The sequence below is a fragment of the Schistosoma mansoni genome (genome assembly GCF_000237925.1).
Source record: "Schistosoma mansoni, WGS project CABG00000000 data, chromosome 3 unplaced supercontig 0044, strain Puerto Rico, whole genome shotgun sequence".
In the NCBI taxonomy this organism is placed as follows: domain Eukaryota; kingdom Metazoa; phylum Platyhelminthes; class Trematoda; order Strigeidida; family Schistosomatidae; genus Schistosoma; species Schistosoma mansoni.
The window spans coordinates 404978-426348 of record NW_017386006.1 but is presented as its reverse complement, the minus strand read 5'-3'; the positions used below and the strand labels follow the sequence as shown (position 1 = coordinate 426348).

Genomic DNA, 21371 nt, shown 5'->3' with positions numbered 1-21371 from the left:
CAGCTGATGAGAAATCACGAAATATAATGAATTCATACTATTCTGCATCAATATTTGTTCTGTCTTTATTTAAATATCTATGCCTCTTATCTGCATGATTGCCATATCTCTTCTCCATATTTTACCATAAACAACCGACTACTAGATAATCCCATGCACAATAACATCCAAAATCTATCATACATAAACATTAGCTTATTCAATAAAAAAATGACATACAAGACAAAACAATTACACACCAAGAATCTGAAAAGAGAAAAAACAAACCTAGACTACTAACTAAATCACACAAGGTAGAAAAAGAAGTAATAAATTACGAAACATCACTGGCAAAATTAAATGAAACAGTGAAGTAAACAAGTCTGTTCAAAAATTCAAAGCAAACTTTCTCATAGTATTAGAAAAATAGACAATCCAGATTATCAACAGAATAAAAACCAAACATTACACATTTAATAAAAGTACAGACATTTTGACCGGATGACAAAAAACACTTATATAAGCAAGGTTAGCTTTAGAACCGTAGCAAATTTATACAGAACACTTAATTTGTTTTATCGAAACAAATTCGAAATATTTCTATGCTGATCTACACGGAGACTGTGAATTTGATAAAAAGGAACGGTGATACACATGCTGTTCCTTCAGCAAACATTTCCATGTACGAAACTATTGTTAATCAACTAACATAAAACACAAAATCAGAAGAATGTGCAAAACAAAAAATACTTTATGTTCAGCATAAATAGTAAATTGTGTGCGACGATAAAACAAAATGAAAATTTACAATACAAATATATTAAAAAACAGATAATCCTGGTAAAACAGAACACAAAAGAACAACACATACGTCGACAACTACAACATTTCATGTGTGAAAAACATAAATGTGAATACACAGATGGAAATTCTCAAAAGGAAAATGAATTTCTTTATTCTAACATTTAAAGAAGAATGAAAATCTTTAACCGAAAATACAGTTATTCAACACTTGCTATGAACATGCTTATCAATCATTAGCGTAAATGAAAACTGGTTTCATCAGTAAGTAGGTCTGTGTACTTACTAAAATTTCAAAGAATGCATCCGTCGAAAAGTATTTAGGGAGTGGCAAATAGTATGCATTTTCTCAATCTCATTTCTAGTCTCTATTTAAGGAGAGATTTATCACAAAGCATTGCGTCGTTTATCTAACATCAATTCACCCTTACCATTAAGTTGAAACATAACAAACAATCGATCAATCGAGTGCAATTTCATGAAAGTGAATTGCGAACATTACATAAAATTGCAATTCCAGTTAACAAGTATATAATTGGAAGGAATTAAAATTTAATGACCGAATTGTTGTAACGAGATAATTATATGAGAAAATACAAGAATGAAGATAATCACATTGTTATCCTTCATATTCCTACCTACCATACTAAGCAACCACATAGATGAGAGTTCAGATATTAGCAATCGTCGTGACTCCTTTGCTACAACAATGAACTCTAATAGATCAGCACACAAGAATGAAAAGAATGATGAAAAACATAGGAGCACATTTGGTGGTGAATTCGACTTATCATGGTTATCAGGAGGATCGAACCGAAGATATGCATTTAAAGAAGAGGGAGAAGCAAATGCCAAAGGTAATTTTAATAGACATGGACGAGGGGAATATGACAGTTTATCAACTCGTTCATCCAGATTCAAGGTGAAGGGTTCATATGACAAGTATGGAAGACGCACATTCCAATATTCCAAATTGAAGAGAGGTGGAAAACGAAAGAGTTACTCGAAAAGATTTTCCTTTGACAATTTCAATATCAATGGTAATGTATCTTATAAACGTAAAAGTATGGGATTAGGATCAAACAGAGAAAATGCTAAACATGTCAAAATAAAATTCAGTTTTGATAGTGATTCTGATGGTAAATCTTCAAAAGGAATTACGAATAGTAGATCTAGAAGTAGACGTGATGCTGGAGAAGAGGAAAATAATTCTCGTAGGAATAGCTCTCTTTCCTTCTCTGAATTCTAATAATCGAAAATGAAAGATATATATATATATATCCTTTATTTATCTACTAAACTGTAGACTACTGTGAGATAATATGTTTAAACCAACACTTTACATTCCATCATGTACAACACTTATTTTAAGGATCATAGATGAAGGATTTGTTTATTTATTTTTAATGAAACTAATCCTACTAATATATCTGATCCATCTAACAACAATTTTATAAATCCTAATCAAAATAAATATTATTTCACATTTAAATTACACTGAACATCATCTGTTTGTGGTGCCACAATAACAAGTATGCAGAAATAAACACTATTAATAATATTATTATTGCTATTATTATTCATTAAAGTGTAAATATGTTCACTAATTTAAGTGTTCATTGTCAACTCAATCGGTTTAACTATAAAACACAAAAATTCATGTGAATTGAAACCAAACGTTAATTATCATTAATATTATTCTATTTGTTATTACAAAACAATCTACTCAATGCTCAATTTATTCGAAATGATCAAGTGTTACGCAATTGTTATGTAGTAATTTACATCACTAACTGAATTAGTTAGACAAAAAGTGAGAATTAGGACTCAGTGAAAAATTGTTTCATCATTGTATAGTACTATTCAACATTGTGCATCCTCAAAACCACTACAGCACAAACACGAAGAGTCCATGCATCTTAACCGTCAACCTACTTTCATACTAATCAATCAACATTCTACAGTGTTTTGCTGATGAGTCCCACAATTGGACAAATGAGTTGTCCACTTTTTCACGAATCGATAACAGTTTCCTAACTAAATTCAGTCATTGTGTAAATGTGAAGGATAAAATCTATGCAAAACTCAGAATTAGAAGTGATATTATTTTAAAGAAAAGCATCGTAGATTATGTACACACCATAATGATCACAAATATTGAATTCATATAGCTATCGTTATTAAGAAACTTGGTAGCACACGATAGACATAGTAAAATTCAAAGATGATCATATAGCTGTAAAATTATGAGGATTCTGAAATGTCACTCATTAATGCTGTGTCGGAAAAGCTAAATGAAAGAATACAGTCACTAAATTGTTCAGTTTAGCTTTCCACAACACTTTTGTGCTGAATATTAAGTGACAGTTATTGATAATGTGTTTAGTTGTATTGTCTTCAGAGATTCTACAGTACGTTTAGTCTTTGCGAAGAACAACGTTTAGTGAAATAGCGCCAATATTTAGATGTTGTGTTATCAGGTTTTTGCATCATTTAATGTAATGTAATTGATCATTCAACTGGCTGTTCATACTTAAGATGTGATGTTTTCAAATCCAGTAAATTGATGGTAATAAAATCGAAATACCATGTTTGGAACGGATAAAATAAGTACTGTAATCTTATGCTTTTACAGTCACATTGGAACGTTCACATTAATATCTATAACAAAACAAAGAAAATTAAAGCAAAGACCCATAAGTTAAAAGATTACCGTTCTGGATAGTCCTCTTCATATTTAGTTCCTACTTCTTGCTCAACTGACTGACCTATGGTAGGAATTCTTCATATAGGCTATAGATTTTTGTACGTGGATACAATGAAGAAGTGAGAAATATAACTGAAGTGAGGTTTGTAATTACTAGATATAAGGTAACTGATCCGTAATGTTTACTTCTAGTAAGGAATTAGTCTAGAAACAGCTTCATGAAAGTCTTATTAATATGGTTTAATCATAACAATATTTACACATTTATTCTCCTTATGATTTTACCATGAAGATTGAAATATAATTGCTATTCTGAGTATTTTTATGATGGTATCAGAAGACAAATTTCCAATGTGTCATACACACATTGGTAATAAATTGATTTTTGTTAATAACAAATTCTCTCCTGCAAAGATACTCCACATCCTCTTCAGTAAGATTTGGGACGAAGAACAAGTACCAATAGATTGGAAAAAAGGACTTCTGATCAAGATACCAAACAAAGGCGATCTCAGCAAGTGCGACAACTACAGGGGCATCACTCTTCTCTCAATACCAGGAAAAGTCTTCAACAGAGTATTGTTAAACAGGATGAAGGATTCCGTGGACGCCCAACTTCGAGGTCAACAAGCTGGATTTCGTAAGGATAGATCGTGCACAGATCAAATCGCAACTCTACGTATCATTGTGGAACAATCAATCGAATGGAACTCATCACTCTACATCAACTTCATCGACTACGAGAAGGCATTTGATAGCGTGGACAGGACGACACTATGGAGGCTTCTTCGACACTACGGCGTGCCTGAAAAGATAGTCAATATCATACGGAACTCCTATGATGGACTAGACTGCCAAATCGTCCGCGGAGGACAACTCACCGACTCGTTTGAAGTAAAGACCGGTGTTAGACAAGGTTGCATACTCTCACCCTTTCTCTTTCTCCTGGTGATCGACTGGATCATGAAGACGTCAACATCTGGAGGAAATCACGGGATACAGTGGACAGGCAGGATGCAGCTGGACGATTTAGACTTCGCAGATAATCTGGCTCTTCTATCACAAACTCAACAGCAAATGCAGGAGAAAACGACCAGTGTAGCAGCAGCCTCAGCAGCAGTAGGTCTCAATATAAACAAACGGAAAAGCAAGATTCTCCGATACAATACAACATGCACCAATCAAATTACACTTCACAGAGAAGCTTTGGAAGATGTGGAGACTTTTACATATCTGGACAGCATCATTGATGAACACGGTGGATCAGATGCAGATGTGAGGGCGAGGATCGGCAAAGCAAGAGCAGCATATTTACAGATTTGCTGTGTTGGACCTTTGTATTGCTGTTTGTCCAGTTGTCCAATGATTCTTTTGTTTCAGTCCCATCTTGGCCACAATCAGGTGGTGATCTGAAGCTATGTCAGCTCCTCTCCTGGTTCTCACGTCTTCCATTGAACTTGTGAATTCTTTACCGACGCAAATATGACCGATATGGTTCTCCGTAGTGTGATCCGGCGAAACCCATGTAGCTTTGTGTATGCGTTTGTGTGGAAATATTGTGCCGCCTATTACCATCTTTTTTCTTGAATGCACATAGATTTGCAAATCTGTCACCGTCCTCGTTCCTTTCTCCCAGTCCCCAGTCCATGTCGTCCCATGATATTCCTTTACGTGGTGTTGTCCATTCCGAAATCGACGTTTAGTTCTCCCATCAGGATGGTCAGTTCCTTTTCTGAGCACCTCTCTATGATTGGTTGTAGCCACTCATAAAACTGATCTTTATCATGTTCTTTGCTATCATTGGTGGGTGCATAACAGTGGATAACATTCATTGTGATTCCCTCAATCTTTATTTTGAATGTTGCTTTGATAATTCTAGATACATGAGATTCCTATCTTATAAGTGCTTCATGTGCTTCTTTGAACAACACCAGTGCAACTCTCTGAGTATGCGGGGCATTTTCTTTTTCGTAACCAGAGTACAGCAGAATTTCTCCCGAATCTATCCTTTTCTGTTCAGCTTGGGTCCAATGGATATCACTGATTCCGAGCAACACCGAGTTGTATCTCCTCATTTCCGTAACTATTTGATTAGTCCTTCCTGTCTCCTACATCGTCCGAACATTCTATATACCCATATTAATTGTTGCTCTGGTTGTTAGAAGAAGCATCGGCTTTGTGACTTCCGTAGATTCTTAGCTTTCACTATGTGGTGTCATAATTCTTCTAAACGAAGATCTTTCAACTCAGAGAACAGATTCTAAATGCTTTAACTTGTTTATTCTGGCTAGTATTTTCTTTAGCAAGTTTGTTTTCTACGGGATCGGCAAAGCAAGAGCAGCATATTTACAACTGAGGAACATCTGGAACTCAAAACAATTATCAACCAACACCAAGGTTAGAATTTTCAATACAAATGTCAAGACAGTTCTACTGTATGGGGCGGAGACGTGGAGATCTACGAAAGTCATTATCCAGAAGATACAAGTGTTTATTAACAGTTGTCTACGCAAGATACTTCGGATCCAATGGCCAGACACTATCAGCAACAAGTTACTGTGGGAGACAACAAATCAGAATCCAGCGGAGGAAGAAATCAGGAAGAAGCGCTGGAAGTGAATTGGGCACACTTTGAGGAAATCACCCAATTGTGTCACAAGACAAGCCCTCACATGGAATCCTGAAGGTCAAAGGAGAAGAGGAAGACCAAAGAACACATTACGCCGGGAAATAGAGACAGATATAAGAAGAATGAACAAAAGTTGGATAGAACTAGAAAAGAAGGCCCAGGACAGAGTGGGTTGGAGAAAGCTTGTCGGCGGCCTATGCTCCATTGGGAGTAACAGGCGTAAGTAAGTAAGTAACAAATTCTCTAAATAGGTCAATGAGAAAAGCAAAGCTAGACAGTGTAAGGTGATTGCGAAGTATCACTGATTGGTTGAAATTAGACTTATACAACATTGGATCCGGTTCGTGGTCTAGAGACTAAACATCCGTGTGAGTGATGGACAGTCAGTTTAATAATGTTATAATCCTTCTTTGTTAACCCGATTCACATTAAATAATTTCATCATATTCGAGTTGCCTCACCTTTTTGATTTACGTAATTCATCAAATTCAACATCAATGATAAATTGGCTTCCGTTACACAGAATCAATTCCAATTTTTTATGCAATCGGACTTATTGATAACAACAACAATAAGTCTTTTTTCAGGTTTATGCATAACAGTATTAGTTTTTCCCTTCTAATGTTTTGAAGTCCTGAGATGTTCATATGCCTCTTTTTTTGATCCAGTTAGTTATAAAACGTTTTTAAAGTAAAAATAAAAGCAAGGTGTATTTTTATAATCAGTTAATTATCACAACTACTTACATTGGGCTCAAAGCTCGGATAAAGGAGGTGGGTTTGTGTGGGGTCAGCCACCCTATCCCGTAGAAAACAAACTTGCTAAAGAAAATACTAGCCAGAATAAACAAGTTAAAGCATTTAGAATCTGTTCTCTGAGTTGAAAGATCTTCGTTTAGAAGAATTATGACACCACATAGTGAAAGCTAAGAATCTACGGAAGTCACAAAGCCGATGCTTCTTCTAACAACCAGAGCAACAATTAATATGGGTATATAGAATGTTCGGACGATGTAGGAGACAGGAAGGACTAATCAAATAGTTACGGAAATGAGGAGATACAACTCGGTGTTGCTCGGAATCAGTGATATCCATTGGACCCAAGCTGAACAGAAAAGGATAGATTCGGGAGAAATTCTGCTGTACTCTGGTTACGAAAAAGAAAATGCCCCGCATACTCAGAGAGTTGCACTGGTGTTGTTCAAAGAAGCACATGAAGCACTTATAAGATAGGAATCTCATGTATCTAGAATTATCAAAGCAACATTCAAAATAAAGATTGAGGGAATCACAATGAATGTTATCCACTGTTATGCACCCACCAATGATAGCAAAGAACATGATAAAGATCAGTTTTATGAGTGGCTACAACCAATCATAGAGAGGTGCTCAGAAAAGGAACTGACCATCCTGATGGGAGAACTAAACGTCGATTTCGGAATGGACAACACCACGTAAAGGAATATCATGGGACGACATGGACTGGGGACTGGGAGAAAGGAACGAGGACGGTGACAGATTTGCAAATCTATGTGCATTCAAGAAAAAAGATGGTAATAGGCGGCACAATATTTCCACACAAACGCATACACAAAGCTACATGGGTTTCGCCGGATCACACTACGGAGAACCATATCGGTCATATTTGCGTCGGTAAAGAATTCACAAGTTCAATGGAAGACGTGAGAACCAGGAGAGGAGCTGACATAGCTTCAGATCACCACCTGATTGTGGCCAAGATGGGACTGAAACAAAAGAATCATTGGACAACTGGACAAACAGCAATACAAAGGTCCAACACAGCAAATCTGTAAATATGCTGCTCTTGCTTTGCCGATCCTCGCCCTCACATCTGCATCTGATCCACCGTGTTCATCAATGATGCTGTCCAGATATGTAAAAGTCTCCACATCTTCCAAAGCTTCTCTGTGAAGTGTAATTTGATTGGTGCATGTTGTATTGTATCGGAGAATCTTGCTTTTCCGTTTGTTTATATTGAGACCTACTGCTGCTGAGGCTGCTGCTACACTGGTCGTTTTCTCCTGCATTTGCTGTTGAGTTTGTGATAGAAGAGCCAGATTATCTGCGAAGTCTAAATCGTCCAGCTGCATCCTGCCTGTCCACTGTATCCCGTGATTTCCTCCAGATGTTGACGTCTTCATGATCCAGTCGATCACCAGGAGAAAGAGAAAGGGTGAGAGTATGCAACCTTGTCTAACACCGGTCTTTACTTCAAACGAGTCGGTGAGTTGTCCTCCGCGGACGATTTGGCAGTCTAGTCCATCATAGGAGTTCCGTATGATATTGATTATCTTTTTAGGCACGCCGTAGTGTCGAAGAAGCCTCCATAGTGTCGTCCTGTCCACGCTATCAAATGCCTTCTCGCAGTCAATGAAGTTGATGTACAGTGATGAATTCCATTCGATTGATTGTTCCATAATGATACGTAGAGTTGCGATTTGATCTGTGCACGATCTATCCTTACGAAATCCAGCTTGTTGACCTCGAAGTTGGGCGTCCACGGAATCCTTCATCCTGTTTAACAATACTCTGTTGAAGACTTTTCCTGGTATTGAGAGAAGAGTGATGCCCCTGTAGTTGTCGCACTTGCTGAGATCGCCTTTGTTTGGTATCTTGATCAGAAGTCCTTTTTTCCAATCTATTGGTACTTGTTCTTCGTCCCAAATCTTACTGAAGAGGATGTGGAGTATCTTTGCAGGAGAGAATTTGTTATTAACAAAAATCAATTTATTACCAATGTGTGTATGACACATTGGAAATTTGTCTTCTGATACCATCATAAAAATACTCAGAATAGCAATTATATTTCAATCTTCATGGTAAAATCATAAGGAGAATAAATGTGTAAATATTGTTATGATTAAACCATATTAATAAGACTTTCATGAAGCTGTTTCTAGACTAATTCCTTACTAGAAGTAAACATTACGGATCAGTTACCTTATATCTAGTAATTACAAACCTCACTTCAGTTATATTTCTCACTTCTTCATTGTATCCACGTACAAAAATCTATAGCCTATATGAAGAATTCCTACCATAGGTCAGTCAGTTGAGCAAGAAGTAGGAACTAAATATGAAGAGGACTATCCAGAACGGTAATCTTTTAACTTATGGGTCTTTGCTTTAATTTTCTTTGTTTTGTTATAGATATTAATGTGAACGTTCCAATGTGACTGTAAAAGCATAAGATTACAGTACTTATTTTATCCGTTCCAAACATGGTATTTCGATTTTATTACCATCAATTTACTGGATTTGAAAACATCACATCTTAAGTATGAACAGCCAGTTGAATGATCAATTACATTACATTAAATGATGCAAAAACCTGATAACACAACATCTAAATATTGGCGCTATTTCACTAAACGTTGTTCTTCGCAAAGACTAAACGTACTGTAGAATCTCTGAAGACAATACAACTAAACACATTATCAATAACTGTCACTTAATATTCAGCACAAAAGTGTTGTGGAAAGCTAAACTGAACAATTTAGTGACTGTATTCTTTCATTTAGCTTTTCCGACACAGCATTAATGAGTGACATTTCAGAATCCTCATAATTTTACAGCTATATGATCATCTTTGAATTTTACTATGTCTATCGTGTGCTACCAAGTTTCTTAATAACGATAGCTATATGAATTCAATATTTGTGATCATTATGGTGTGTACATAATCTACGATGCTTTTCTTTAAAATAATATCACTTCTAATTCTGAGTTTTGCATAGATTTTATCCTTCACATTTACACAATGACTGAATTTAGTTAGGAAACTGTTATCGATTCGTGAAAAAGTGGACAACTCATTTGTCCAATTGTGGGACTCATCAGCAAAACACTGTAGAATGTTGATTGATTAGTATGAAAGTAGGTTGACGGTTAAGATGCATGGACTCTTCGTGTTTGTGCTGTAGTGGTTTTGAGGATGCACAATGTTGAATAGTACTATACAATGATGAAACAATTTTTCACTGAGTCCTAATTCTCACTTTTTGTCTAACTAATTCAGTTAGTGATGTAAATTACTACATAACAATTGCGTAACACTTGATCATTTCGAATAAATTGAGCATTGAGTAGATTGTTTTGTAATAACAAATAGAATAATATTAATGATAATTAACGTTTGGTTTCAATTCACATGAATTTTTGTGTTTTATAGTTAAACCGATTGAGTTGACAATGAACACTTAAATTAGTGAACATATTTACACTTTAATGAATAATAATAGCAATAATAATATTATTAATAGTGTTTATTTCTGCATACTTGTTATTGTGGCACCACAAACAGATGATGTTCAGTGTAATTTAAATGTGAAATAATATTTATTTTGATTAGGATTTATAAAATTGTTGTTAGATGGATCAGATATATTAGTAGGATTAGTTTCATTAAAAATAAATAAACAAATCCTTCATCTATGATCCTTAAAATAAGTGTTGTACATGATGGAATGTAAAGTGTTGGTTTAAACATATTATCTCACAGTAGTCTACAGTTTAGTAGATAAATAAAGGATATATATATATATATCTTTCATTTTCGATTATTAGAATTCAGAGAAGGAAAGAGAGCTATTCCTACGAGAATTATTTTCCTCTTCTCCAGCATCACGTCTACTTCTAGATCTACTATTCGTAATTCCTTTTGAAGATTTACCATCAGAATCACTATCAAAACTGAATTTTATTTTGACATGTTTAGCATTTTCTCTGTTTGATCCTAATCCCATACTTTTACGTTTATAAGATACATTACCATTGATATTGAAATTGTCAAAGGAAAATCTTTTCGAGTAACTCTTTCGTTTTCCACCTCTCTTCAATTTGGAATATTGGAATGTGCGTCTTCCATACTTGTCATATGAACCCTTCACCTTGAATCTGGATGAACGAGTTGATAAACTGTCATATTCCCCTCGTCCATGTCTATTAAAATTACCTTTGGCATTTGCTTCTCCCTCTTCTTTAAATGCATATCTTCGGTTCGATCCTCCTGATAACCATGATAAGTCGAATTCACCACCAAATGTGCTCCTATGTTTTTCATCATTCTTTTCATTCTTGTGTGCTGATCTATTAGAGTTCATTGTTGTAGCAAAGGAGTCACGACGATTGCTAATATCTGAACTCTCATCTATGTGGTTGCTTAGTATGGTAGGTAGGAATATGAAGGATAACAATGTGATTATCTTCATTCTTGTATTTTCTCATATAATTATCTCGTTACAACAATTCGGTCATTAAATTTTAATTCCTTCCAATTATATACTTGTTAACTGGAATTGCAATTTTATGTAATGTTCGCAATTCACTTTCATGAAATTGCACTCGATTGATCAATTGTTTGTTATGTTTCAACTTAATGGTAAGGGTGAATTGATGTTAGATAAACGACGCAATGCTTTGTGATAAATCTCTCCTTAAATAGAGACTAGAAATGAGATTGAGAAAATGCATACTATTTGCCACTCCCTAAATACTTTTCGACGGATGCATTCTTTGAAATTTTAGTAAGTACACAGACCTACTTACTGATGAAACCAGTTTTCATTTACGCTAATGATTGATAAGCATGTTCATAGCAAGTGTTGAATAACTGTATTTTCGGTTAAAGATTTTCATTCTTCTTTAAATGTTAGAATAAAGAAATTCATTTTCCTTTTGAGAATTTCCATCTGTGTATTCACATTTATGTTTTTCACACATGAAATGTTGTAGTTGTCGACGTATGTGTTGTTCTTTTGTGTTCTGTTTTACCAGGATTATCTGTTTTTTAATATATTTGTATTGTAAATTTTCATTTTGTTTTATCGTCGCACACAATTTACTATTTATGCTGAACATAAAGTATTTTTTGTTTTGCACATTCTTCTGATTTTGTGTTTTATGTTAGTTGATTAACAATAGTTTCGTACATGGAAATGTTTGCTGAAGGAACAGCATGTGTATCACCGTTCCTTTTTATCAAATTCACAGTCTCCGTGTAGATCAGCATAGAAATATTTCGAATTTGTTTCGATAAAACAAATTAAGTGTTCTGTATAAATTTGCTACGGTTCTAAAGCTAACCTTGCTTATATAAGTGTTTTTTGTCATCCGGTCAAAATGTCTGTACTTTTATTAAATGTGTAATGTTTGGTTTTTATTCTGTTGATAATCTGGATTGTCTATTTTTCTAATACTATGAGAAAGTTTGCTTTGAATTTTTGAACAGACTTGTTTACTTCACTGTTTCATTTAATTTTGCCAGTGATGTTTCGTAATTTATTACTTCTTTTTCTACCTTGTGTGATTTAGTTAGTAGTCTAGGTTTGTTTTTTCTCTTTTCAGATTCTTGGTGTGTAATTGTTTTGTCTTGTATGTCATTTTTTTATTGAATAAGCTAATGTTTATGTATGATAGATTTTGGATGTTATTGTGCATGGGATTATCTAGTAGTCGGTTGTTTATGGTAAAATATGGAGAAGAGATATGGCAATCATGCAGATAAGAGGCATAGATATTTAAATAAAGACAGAACAAATATTGATGCAGAATAGTATGAATTCATTATATTTCGTGATTTCTCATCAGCTGCTTACAACCAAATATGCATTAGAGTTTTAGCATTGGGGTAACAAATAGTATGGAACAATAGGCATAATTGAATGTAAGGGATTGGAATAACAGGTCATCAGTGATAAGGTAAGCAGCTGATGAGAAACCACGAAATATAATGAATTCATACTATTCTGCATAAATATTTGTTCTGTCTTTATTTAAATTCATAAAGAGAACTAACTGCATGAAATTTTTGCATGGCTATTTATTGATCTACCCTTCAAAGATTTTTTATCCAACGTTTTAGTATATCTGGCATATGTCTAGTAGTGGAACCTAGGCTGCTCGTTCTGTTTAATTACAGACTCTTTGGATGAATGTTCATAATGGACTTGAACTCAGTACTTATCGATTCGAACGCTCAACTCGTTATTTACAGAGCTACTGAATACAGATAGCCCCTAGGTTGTTAGAAGATGTATTAAGGTGTTAATACGGAATGGGTTTGCAATTATCTGTTTTTGTTATCCTAAACTGGAACTCGTCAGTTTGTATGCATCCTGAGAGGATCGGAACTTGCCGATTATACTAAATAAAGCTTTATGGCCGTAACATTCTCGGAATGCATTTATAGGAAAAACAACATCTAATGTTTTGCAGTTCTGAGTGTTAGAGACGGGGAATTGTAACCCTATACTAATGATTTTGCAAGGTTTGCACTTAAATAGCAAGAAACACAATAGTCTCCTTTACCTATCAAGAAATATACTCATTTTATGAATAACACGAATATCATTTATTATTAATTACATAATGTTTTGACTATAGTTGGGATTGTTTACCGGATAATGGAATTGATGCATTACTTGAGTTTCCATAATTCGTAGTAAAGTTTTTCTCTAATGACCTGTATCCACCTTGAAAAACTGGTGATTTAGAATATTCCGGCTTTTCATTGATGTTAGTATTAGAATCTCTATTATTCATATGATCCTTTTTTATGTAACGACCATTTTTCTCAGATTTTGTTATCTTTCTTTTATTTCGTGTTGTTTTAATATTTCCAACTACATCAAAAACGTTAAGAAACATATTTTCACGATAACCATTGGATCGTCCACGTGTTTGAAATCGTGAATAATCATTTCGTCGACCATATCTATCTGTTCCAGAATGTAATGTGAAATATGTACTTTCTGAATAACTGCCACCTTTTGCACTATTTCCACGAGATTGAATTTGATCATTCCTATATGTATAACCATGATATCTAGATCGAATAGATTTTTTATTTCTTTCAAAATTTTCATCATCATCATCATCATCATTATTATTCCTTGTTTCTTTGTTATATGAATTTTGTTCTGATTCACTATGGACATTCTTAGATTGATAGTTCCCTTGATTATTATTATTGTAAGTATGATGATATGAATATTGATTCTGATTTTGATTATTATTATCATAATAATTAGATTTGATAACTGTTATAAATAGTGATAATATAATGAATACAAGTAGTATATGTATGTATTTCATAATTTAATTCTAAGTAGATAATTTTAAATTAATCATAAATAATTTTAACTAAAATTCAATGTGCTTTAATATTAATATTTGATACATAGATATTATGCCTTTTAATGCTCTATTTTATATATATATTCAACTAAATGATTAATTTAATGTTCCTTTAATCAATAATATTGTTCGAATACATTTTCTAATTGAATTAAAGTTCACTAAATAGTGCACATATAAGTTTTTACTAATCATAGAGATATACATCTTATCATTATTATTATTATTATTATTAATAATAATATTATTTGATATTTATAAACTAAAGCCACTATTAAATATTTTCAATTTTTTAATAGAATAGATAGAATGTGACTAACAATAAATTCCAGGATGTTTCTTCTTTACATTTATACTTATATCCTATAGTTGATGTATACTCTGTCATTGAAATACAGTACATTTTGCTTTAAACGCATAACTTCTAATCCACTTAGTGATTGTTTTCAAATAGCAAAATCATTCATGAAACAGGTGTACATTTCAATTCAACTTTTAGTGGTTTTTGAATTGTCCCGTTGTCATTATTTTTGAATAGATATTGGTCAGACTTTTTTAACATTGAGTTGAAACTTATACCCGTTTCACATTCAAGTGGCTATGAAAAATCAGTAGCTAAATTGATAATACAGTTGAACAAAAGGTTCTGGGTTTGAGTATGATCATGAAATATCAGCACTCGGATGGAAGTACATCCATCTGACAACAAAAGGCGTCTCACGTTTCATCTGTAGTTATAAATCTGTCTATTATATAAAAACTTGTGATATAGAGCAGATCTGCACAAAATGAATATATGTCAGATATGACTACTAGAATTTCTATCAGAAATATAAACAAGGAGATAATCCGAAAACCATTACAAAGTGAATTAAAATTTGAACCCCAGTTGAAAAAAATACAATATATTATATAATTGAGATCACGAGTCAATTGTAGCTAGACCACCATCGAAAAGCTAGAAGAACTGGACGGCCGTTTCGTCCTATTATGGTGCTTCTCAGCAGTGTGCATCCACAATCCCGCCTCGTGAGATTCGAACCCAGGACCTATCAGTCTCGCGCGAGCGCTTAACCTCTAGAACCACTAAAACGGCGTCAAATGGTGTTAATGTCTAACTTCAACCGACCTACGAGATTGAAAAACCGTCTACCATTGTCTTCAGTGAGTTGATGTCTCCCAACAAACCTGGTTAGAACTCCACTAGTCATTGCTTCTCACTAGAACTCTAGTAAGTACTTCATGGAGCCAGTCACTAGTTAGCATATGATCATTATAAGAAGGGGTCTATCGGTTAAGTGTTCTGGAGCGAGACTGGTAGGTTCTGGGTTCGAATTTCACGAGGCGGGATTGTGGATGCGCACTGCCGAGAAGTCCCATAATAGGACGAAATGGCCGTCCAGTGCTTCCAGCTTTCCGATGGTGGTTTAGCTTCAATTGATCCGTGATCTCAACTATATAAAATTACTAAAACCTCCACAGAACCCCTTTCTGATAATACAATATATTATTTAAATGTTTGTTAGGGAAGTAAGACGAAAATAATAAATGAATGCTTTAAATGAAGTGGATGTATCTTTATTAAACTCAAACAATTAATCCAATAGCATATATATATATATATATATATATATATATATATATATATAATAGAAACGGAAAACAATCATGCTTACCGAACATAGTTAAGTGATTCACGAGTGAAAATGAATTTTTGACTACTCCTGCTTGAAGAAGTAGTGGTTTACATGATGTATTATATGTTTTGAAGGGATTTCAATGTTTTATCTACTTGACAACTACATTTTTATAGATATTTTCATTAATGTGGAAATTATAGTCTTTGCACTCCTCGGAAGTATAAGAAAAATTATTTGATAGAACACATCAACTAATTACTATAATGAACAAGCATTTATTTTCATGGGGGAACTCGGTTCTGAAAGAAATTTACTTTTCTCAACACGGTGAATCATTTTTTGATAGAGATTGACTGTGACAAATGCAAAGTAATTTCGTTAGGAAAATGAATTGTTTAGCAACAGTTAAGTTGACTCTCCTTTAGCTACATGGTGAAGTGGGGTACTTTTGAAGAAAATAGAATCCTACAACCGGTAAATAAATATACCAAAAAAGTCGATGGTACCAAATGAAATAAACTTATGTCTGCTAAGTAATTAATGTGTATCCTTTAACTCATCATCTCTAGAACTATCTTTCTCTATTCTTGGTTACTGTGTGAGAAATGTATGTGGTGATAGATAATAAGATACCCCTAAATATCACCATCCAGACACTGTTTTCAATTAGCCTAATAGGGTTGATGGATTCCGTTGGAAATTTGTAGGATTTTCAACTACCCAGATAACAAAAATTATTATATGAAGACTGTATTTGTTTTATGCAAATATCCATACATTGTCTAAAATTAGCTGTTAAGCAACTAGATAAGATTCAAACGACAATAAAATATTTCGGAAATCTCTTGGAGTTAGTATAATATTTGACGCAGTTTAATATTATTTGTTTGTAACACAGAAGTCCTACACTGTGATGGAAGGGTATACCGCAAAACAATCATATGTTATTTTAATCCTTTTAATTAATTTGTACTTATTTACATGATTAATTAGAAATTTTTATCCATGCATACTTTTCATATGTGTGTGACTGTTCGTATGTATGTTTATCTTATCCCAAATACTATTTTGACTACATAAACTCACTTAACGATTCAGATAACAATTGATGGTCACATCGATTTACACATAATATAAAGTAATTCACACACCACACACCATAATTCATTCACACCTCCTGATGTGAAACACGACAAAAGACAGGAAAGTGGTATGCTTGTTGCGAGAGGTTACTAGTATTTACATAATACCTAGCCTGCAGTTGTTTTATTTGCCTCTTTCAGTGTGTTCTGAAATCTGCACTGTCTTTTCAACTAGCCTCTATGTGCTCTGCCAAGGTACTACTTTCTATGCTTCGAAACCCCCCACTGAATCTGACAATTGTCGTAACTTCGACATCATATCCCGCTACAGACTACTTACAAACGATCTTGTAGGTAGCATCCACTACACAATAACCTCTGTGTTTTATACGTTTGGTTTAATGAGTTAGCATCTGAAATACATCTATTACTAAAGCATTTTACGTCACAATTTTAAAACAATTCTGTCCACTAAATTTAATAACGTGACAGGACCGGTCTAAAAAATATACAAAATTACCTGAGATCTAGGGTAACTTGAGCCAGTTACACGCTGAAATGCCAGAAATAAATCTGTTTCTTATCTTGGTAATAGAGACTGTGGTGTGTAAAAGTTGAAACTTTCTCAAGACCACGATTAAATAATCATATAATTACTAGAATCCTGTGATGGAATTAGGTATATAAGCTTAACGTAGTATTGACAAATAAAATATAATCATGCTGGAGTTGATTGGTCAAGTAAACCAGATAGGTATTTGGGGCGTTTCTGGAAAGTATGCAATCAAAGTAGAATTGGTATTTTTTTAATTGGTTAGAGGGTTATCATTTTTGATGACAGCTTTTATCACAAACAGATAACAGCCGAGAAACTATTGAAAGTTAGAAAACATTAAAGTGTAGCAGAATGAATTTCTTGATATTTTTGAGGACAAACTATAACCATAGGGAAATAATTAAACTGCAAAGCGATTCACTAAAATGATTGACATTTGATTGCATTGTACTGAGATCAGAATCAAGTTTCACATAATGAATCAAAGGATACAGACAACGAAACAAACACATTTAGATCATCTCTCTATATGAATTACTTTAACTGTAAATTTTCTAGAACCTGTAAGTGTATCTTACTCCACAAGTGAGATTATACGAACTTTAAATGTTTAGCCATTCTTAATGGTGAATTCCCTATGTGAAACCACTTGGCTGCTGTCACTTTACATTAACACTGTCCATAAAGGCCTTAACTTAATTGAATAATATCTAACATGAACAGTGATAGACCTGACTAACATATTTTGGTATTCAGCGTTTTGTTGTTCCTTGCTCTTTGCTTTCATTTTACTTCCTCTAGTTGTAGATAATTAACATTGATTCGTTCTGTCACAAGAAAAAATCTTAAATAACACCGTTCATAAATCATCAGGCTATCCACTCACGAAAAACGTAAAAGTTTCCTGCTGACGCATTGGATTGCTGCAATGTACGTCATAAAAGTACTACCTACAATTATTTATTGATTATTAATAAGTTGTATAAAACAATACATAAAAGAACTGAGGGAAAGAGAAAAAAGCAAGAGAACGTAAAGCGACTTGACCCACCTGTTCTTACAATGCACAAACTGTCACAATGACCTATTACAGTTTGCAAATGTGATTTATAGGAATACAAAAACGGTTTCAACAGATATCATCTTCCAGTGATCAGGAAGATCAAACTGGGGAATTTTATAAATGAGAAGTCGATATGATGACGAGAAGGAACCTAATGTATCTAACAGACATTCATTGGTAAGAATGATTTGAAAGATAAGAATGAAGGATTGGTAAGAATGAAATAATATTGATTATTGATGTGAACAAATGATGGATGGAATACATTGACGATTTACCATCACTAATTCATGGTTGATATATTTTAGTTTGATGCAATTCGTAAAGAAACAGGAATGGGAAACTGAGTATTAATTCCGAACAAGGAATCTTCATTACTGTGTAAACGTGTAAATTTAAGATAATTATTTACTTATCATTCCAGGTCGACTTCGGTGACTTGAATCTCTCCTTGCAATGTTTTCTGAAGTGTGATTAGCAGACAGCTGACGATGAGTACTTTTTTCAGAGTGTCTTCTGCTTTCAGAGGATTGCTTATCATCCCTCGATGTTTTCGACTTATGTCCACCTAACATAACTCCATGTCGTTCGTCTTGGATGTATCCACCAAATTTACTACGCTTTCGACCCTCCGAAATATATCCATTCACATCAAACACATCACGTATCTTCTTTCTATCGAAACTGTCTGCCTCACCATAACTTTCGAATGTGGAACTTCGTTCTTTTCGACCATTGTAATCGTAGCCAGAACGTCTTCTGAATGTGGTTCTCACATGTGATTTACTGCCTCGTCTACGCTTTCCAAGGAATGTTTGGTAACCTTTAGTATAAATATCACTTCTTCTTTGATTTGAGTATTTCAGTCGGAATACTTCATCTGAGGAGTGGAATCCGACTACATCATTTCTATTTGAGTGTTCATCACTTCTGTTTCCATGAGAATTTCGATTTTCTTTTTGTCTCGATTGCTTTGTATTCATGTGAGTATTATGTGAGTTTGAGTCTGATTCTCTCATTTCACATGTTATATTAGTTTCTGTTGTCTCTGGCATCTGTGCACTGTTAACGTTTAGACATAGAAGTGAGTATAGAGTAATTGCGAATAACAAATATATGAAATCTGTTCTCATTTTAATTAGTTAGTAGTGAAGACCATTGAGTTATGTGGTTAAATTTATCCTTTATTTCTATGTGTCGCATATTGATATTTACTGATTTGGTTATTTATTGTAATTCACTTGTTCGTAAAAACTGATTTTAAATTCGTATTTAGTGAACATGTGATGAAATGTCAGCAGTGCATTCTAGTTAATCGATATTTTGCCGCTTTTTATTACATACAAAAGATATGTTTGAAATTTTCGAAGTATTGAATTGAATTGTTTTGTTTACTTTTTATGCTCAAGAAATGACTTTGGTAACCGTGCCTAAGTCCTGTTCCATGTTTGCTCATTTTATATTTCATTTCATAATTGAATATTGACATATCATGTTAGTATAGCGTTGAATCCAAAAGCAGAAGTATGAAATGTTATGAGAATACATTTGTTTCACGAATTCCGTTTTTAGTAGACATTCATATTAAGGAGCGACAAGTAGACGCAATATGAAATCAGCATACCAGCCACCTTTACTTATCACACGTTATAGGCGTTGGATAACTCAAAGTATTATCAGGATGCAGAAAGGGAGTGGATAATATAATGATTGTGCAGACACACACAGACAGGAAACCTATACGTGTAGAAATACAAGGACTCGTATATAAGAAGCATGTGTATTAAAGGTCACAATAGGCTACGAAAAGCACAAGAGGGTAAAGTTGACTCAATAGTCACATGGTGTCTGATTTATGAAATTCTGTCCAAAATATGTAATGAGAAACAGAGAAGCTGCTACAGATGTTCAGCGTCTACATTGATTAACGCAAACGATAAAATACTTATGAAATCTTTTTTACGGAAGAACTAATAAAAGACAATATCAAAATTATCTTTGAATGATGATTAGAAGTATTCGAATTAATGTGCTAACTAGGAATTCCGAAATAATGCAATTTAGAGCAATTGGAACTAGATGAGCACAAATGAACGTATCTAATTTGGAACTTGTGATAAGTGTGCAATCAAGTACAAAGGAGTCGTCAGTTAGTACAAGTACCTCTACCACCACAGCTTAAACTAGAATCTAAATTTCAGTAATCAATTGTACTTCTCCTTAGGTTTGTCGTGTGTCTGTCTGACTGGATTGGGTGTAGACTCTGTACGATCTAGAATAAACTCATTGGCATTCGAATTAACAACCGAAATTGGAAGGGACGCACCTGGTTCCTGGGATTGTAGTTGATCAACATGTCGGTCGTGTGTACTTAAATAATCGATATCTAAAATCCAAACGATAGATTTTCTAATATTCTTTACCACAATCCCCTTGGCTGGTAGAAGACCATTTCAACGATAATACGTAACATCTGAAAACTTAGAAGAAACCCCATAATTAAACGGAGAATCCTTACCCTTAATGGTTTTGATGGAGTCTTTTTCGTTACAGAATGTTTAGCACTTCTATATTGCAGTATAAATGTGTCTACTCCTCTTCTTCAGTTCATCAAATGTTGAAGCCACAGTGGGATCAGCAGCAGTTTTTAATGTCCTGATGAAATATTTTGCCTGGCTATTAGAATGAAGGCTCCTGGAAGCAGTTAACAGATGTCTACATACTAAACTGTCCGACCAGGTGGTGACTGTGTCTGAAG

At 34.0% G+C, this 21371-nt stretch overlaps 3 protein-coding genes across 3 annotated transcripts; all 3 read right to left on the bottom strand.

The window, feature by feature from the left end:
• Positions 1-10342: 10342 nt before the first annotated feature.
• Smp_077920 (Trematode Eggshell Synthesis domain containing protein) lies at positions 10343-11373 on the bottom strand. Its single transcript, XM_018791419.1, has one exon. It carries the CDS (start codon positions 11344-11346, stop codon positions 10699-10701), a length of 648 nt encoding a protein of 215 aa, XP_018645367.1. The 5' UTR covers positions 11347-11373; the 3' UTR covers positions 10343-10698.
• A 2140-nt stretch (positions 11374-13513) lies between these two features.
• Positions 13514-14280, bottom strand: Smp_077900 (Trematode Eggshell Synthesis domain containing protein; the record flags this gene model as incomplete). The annotated part of the gene is made up of 1 exon (XM_018791418.1): positions 13514-14280. The coding sequence occupies exon 1, from the start codon at positions 14228-14230 to the stop codon at positions 13514-13516; it is 717 nt and encodes a 238-aa protein (XP_018645366.1). The 5' UTR covers positions 14231-14280.
• A 4215-nt stretch (positions 14281-18495) lies between these two features.
• On the bottom strand, positions 18496-19769 carry Smp_077890 (Trematode Eggshell Synthesis domain containing protein). Its single transcript, XM_018791417.1, has one exon. It carries the CDS (start codon positions 19744-19746, stop codon positions 19018-19020), a length of 729 nt encoding a protein of 242 aa, XP_018645365.1. The 5' UTR covers positions 19747-19769; the 3' UTR covers positions 18496-19017.
• Positions 19770-21371: the final 1602 nt, after the last annotated feature.

Excerpts from the sequence above, each read along its gene's own strand:
- Smp_077920 (XM_018791419.1), bottom strand. The coding sequence starts at position 11,346 with ATGAAGATAATCACATTGTTATCCTTCATATTCCTACCTACCATACTA.
- Smp_077890 (XM_018791417.1), bottom strand. The coding sequence starts at position 19,746 with ATGAGAACAGATTTCATATATTTGTTATTCGCAATTACTCTATACTCA.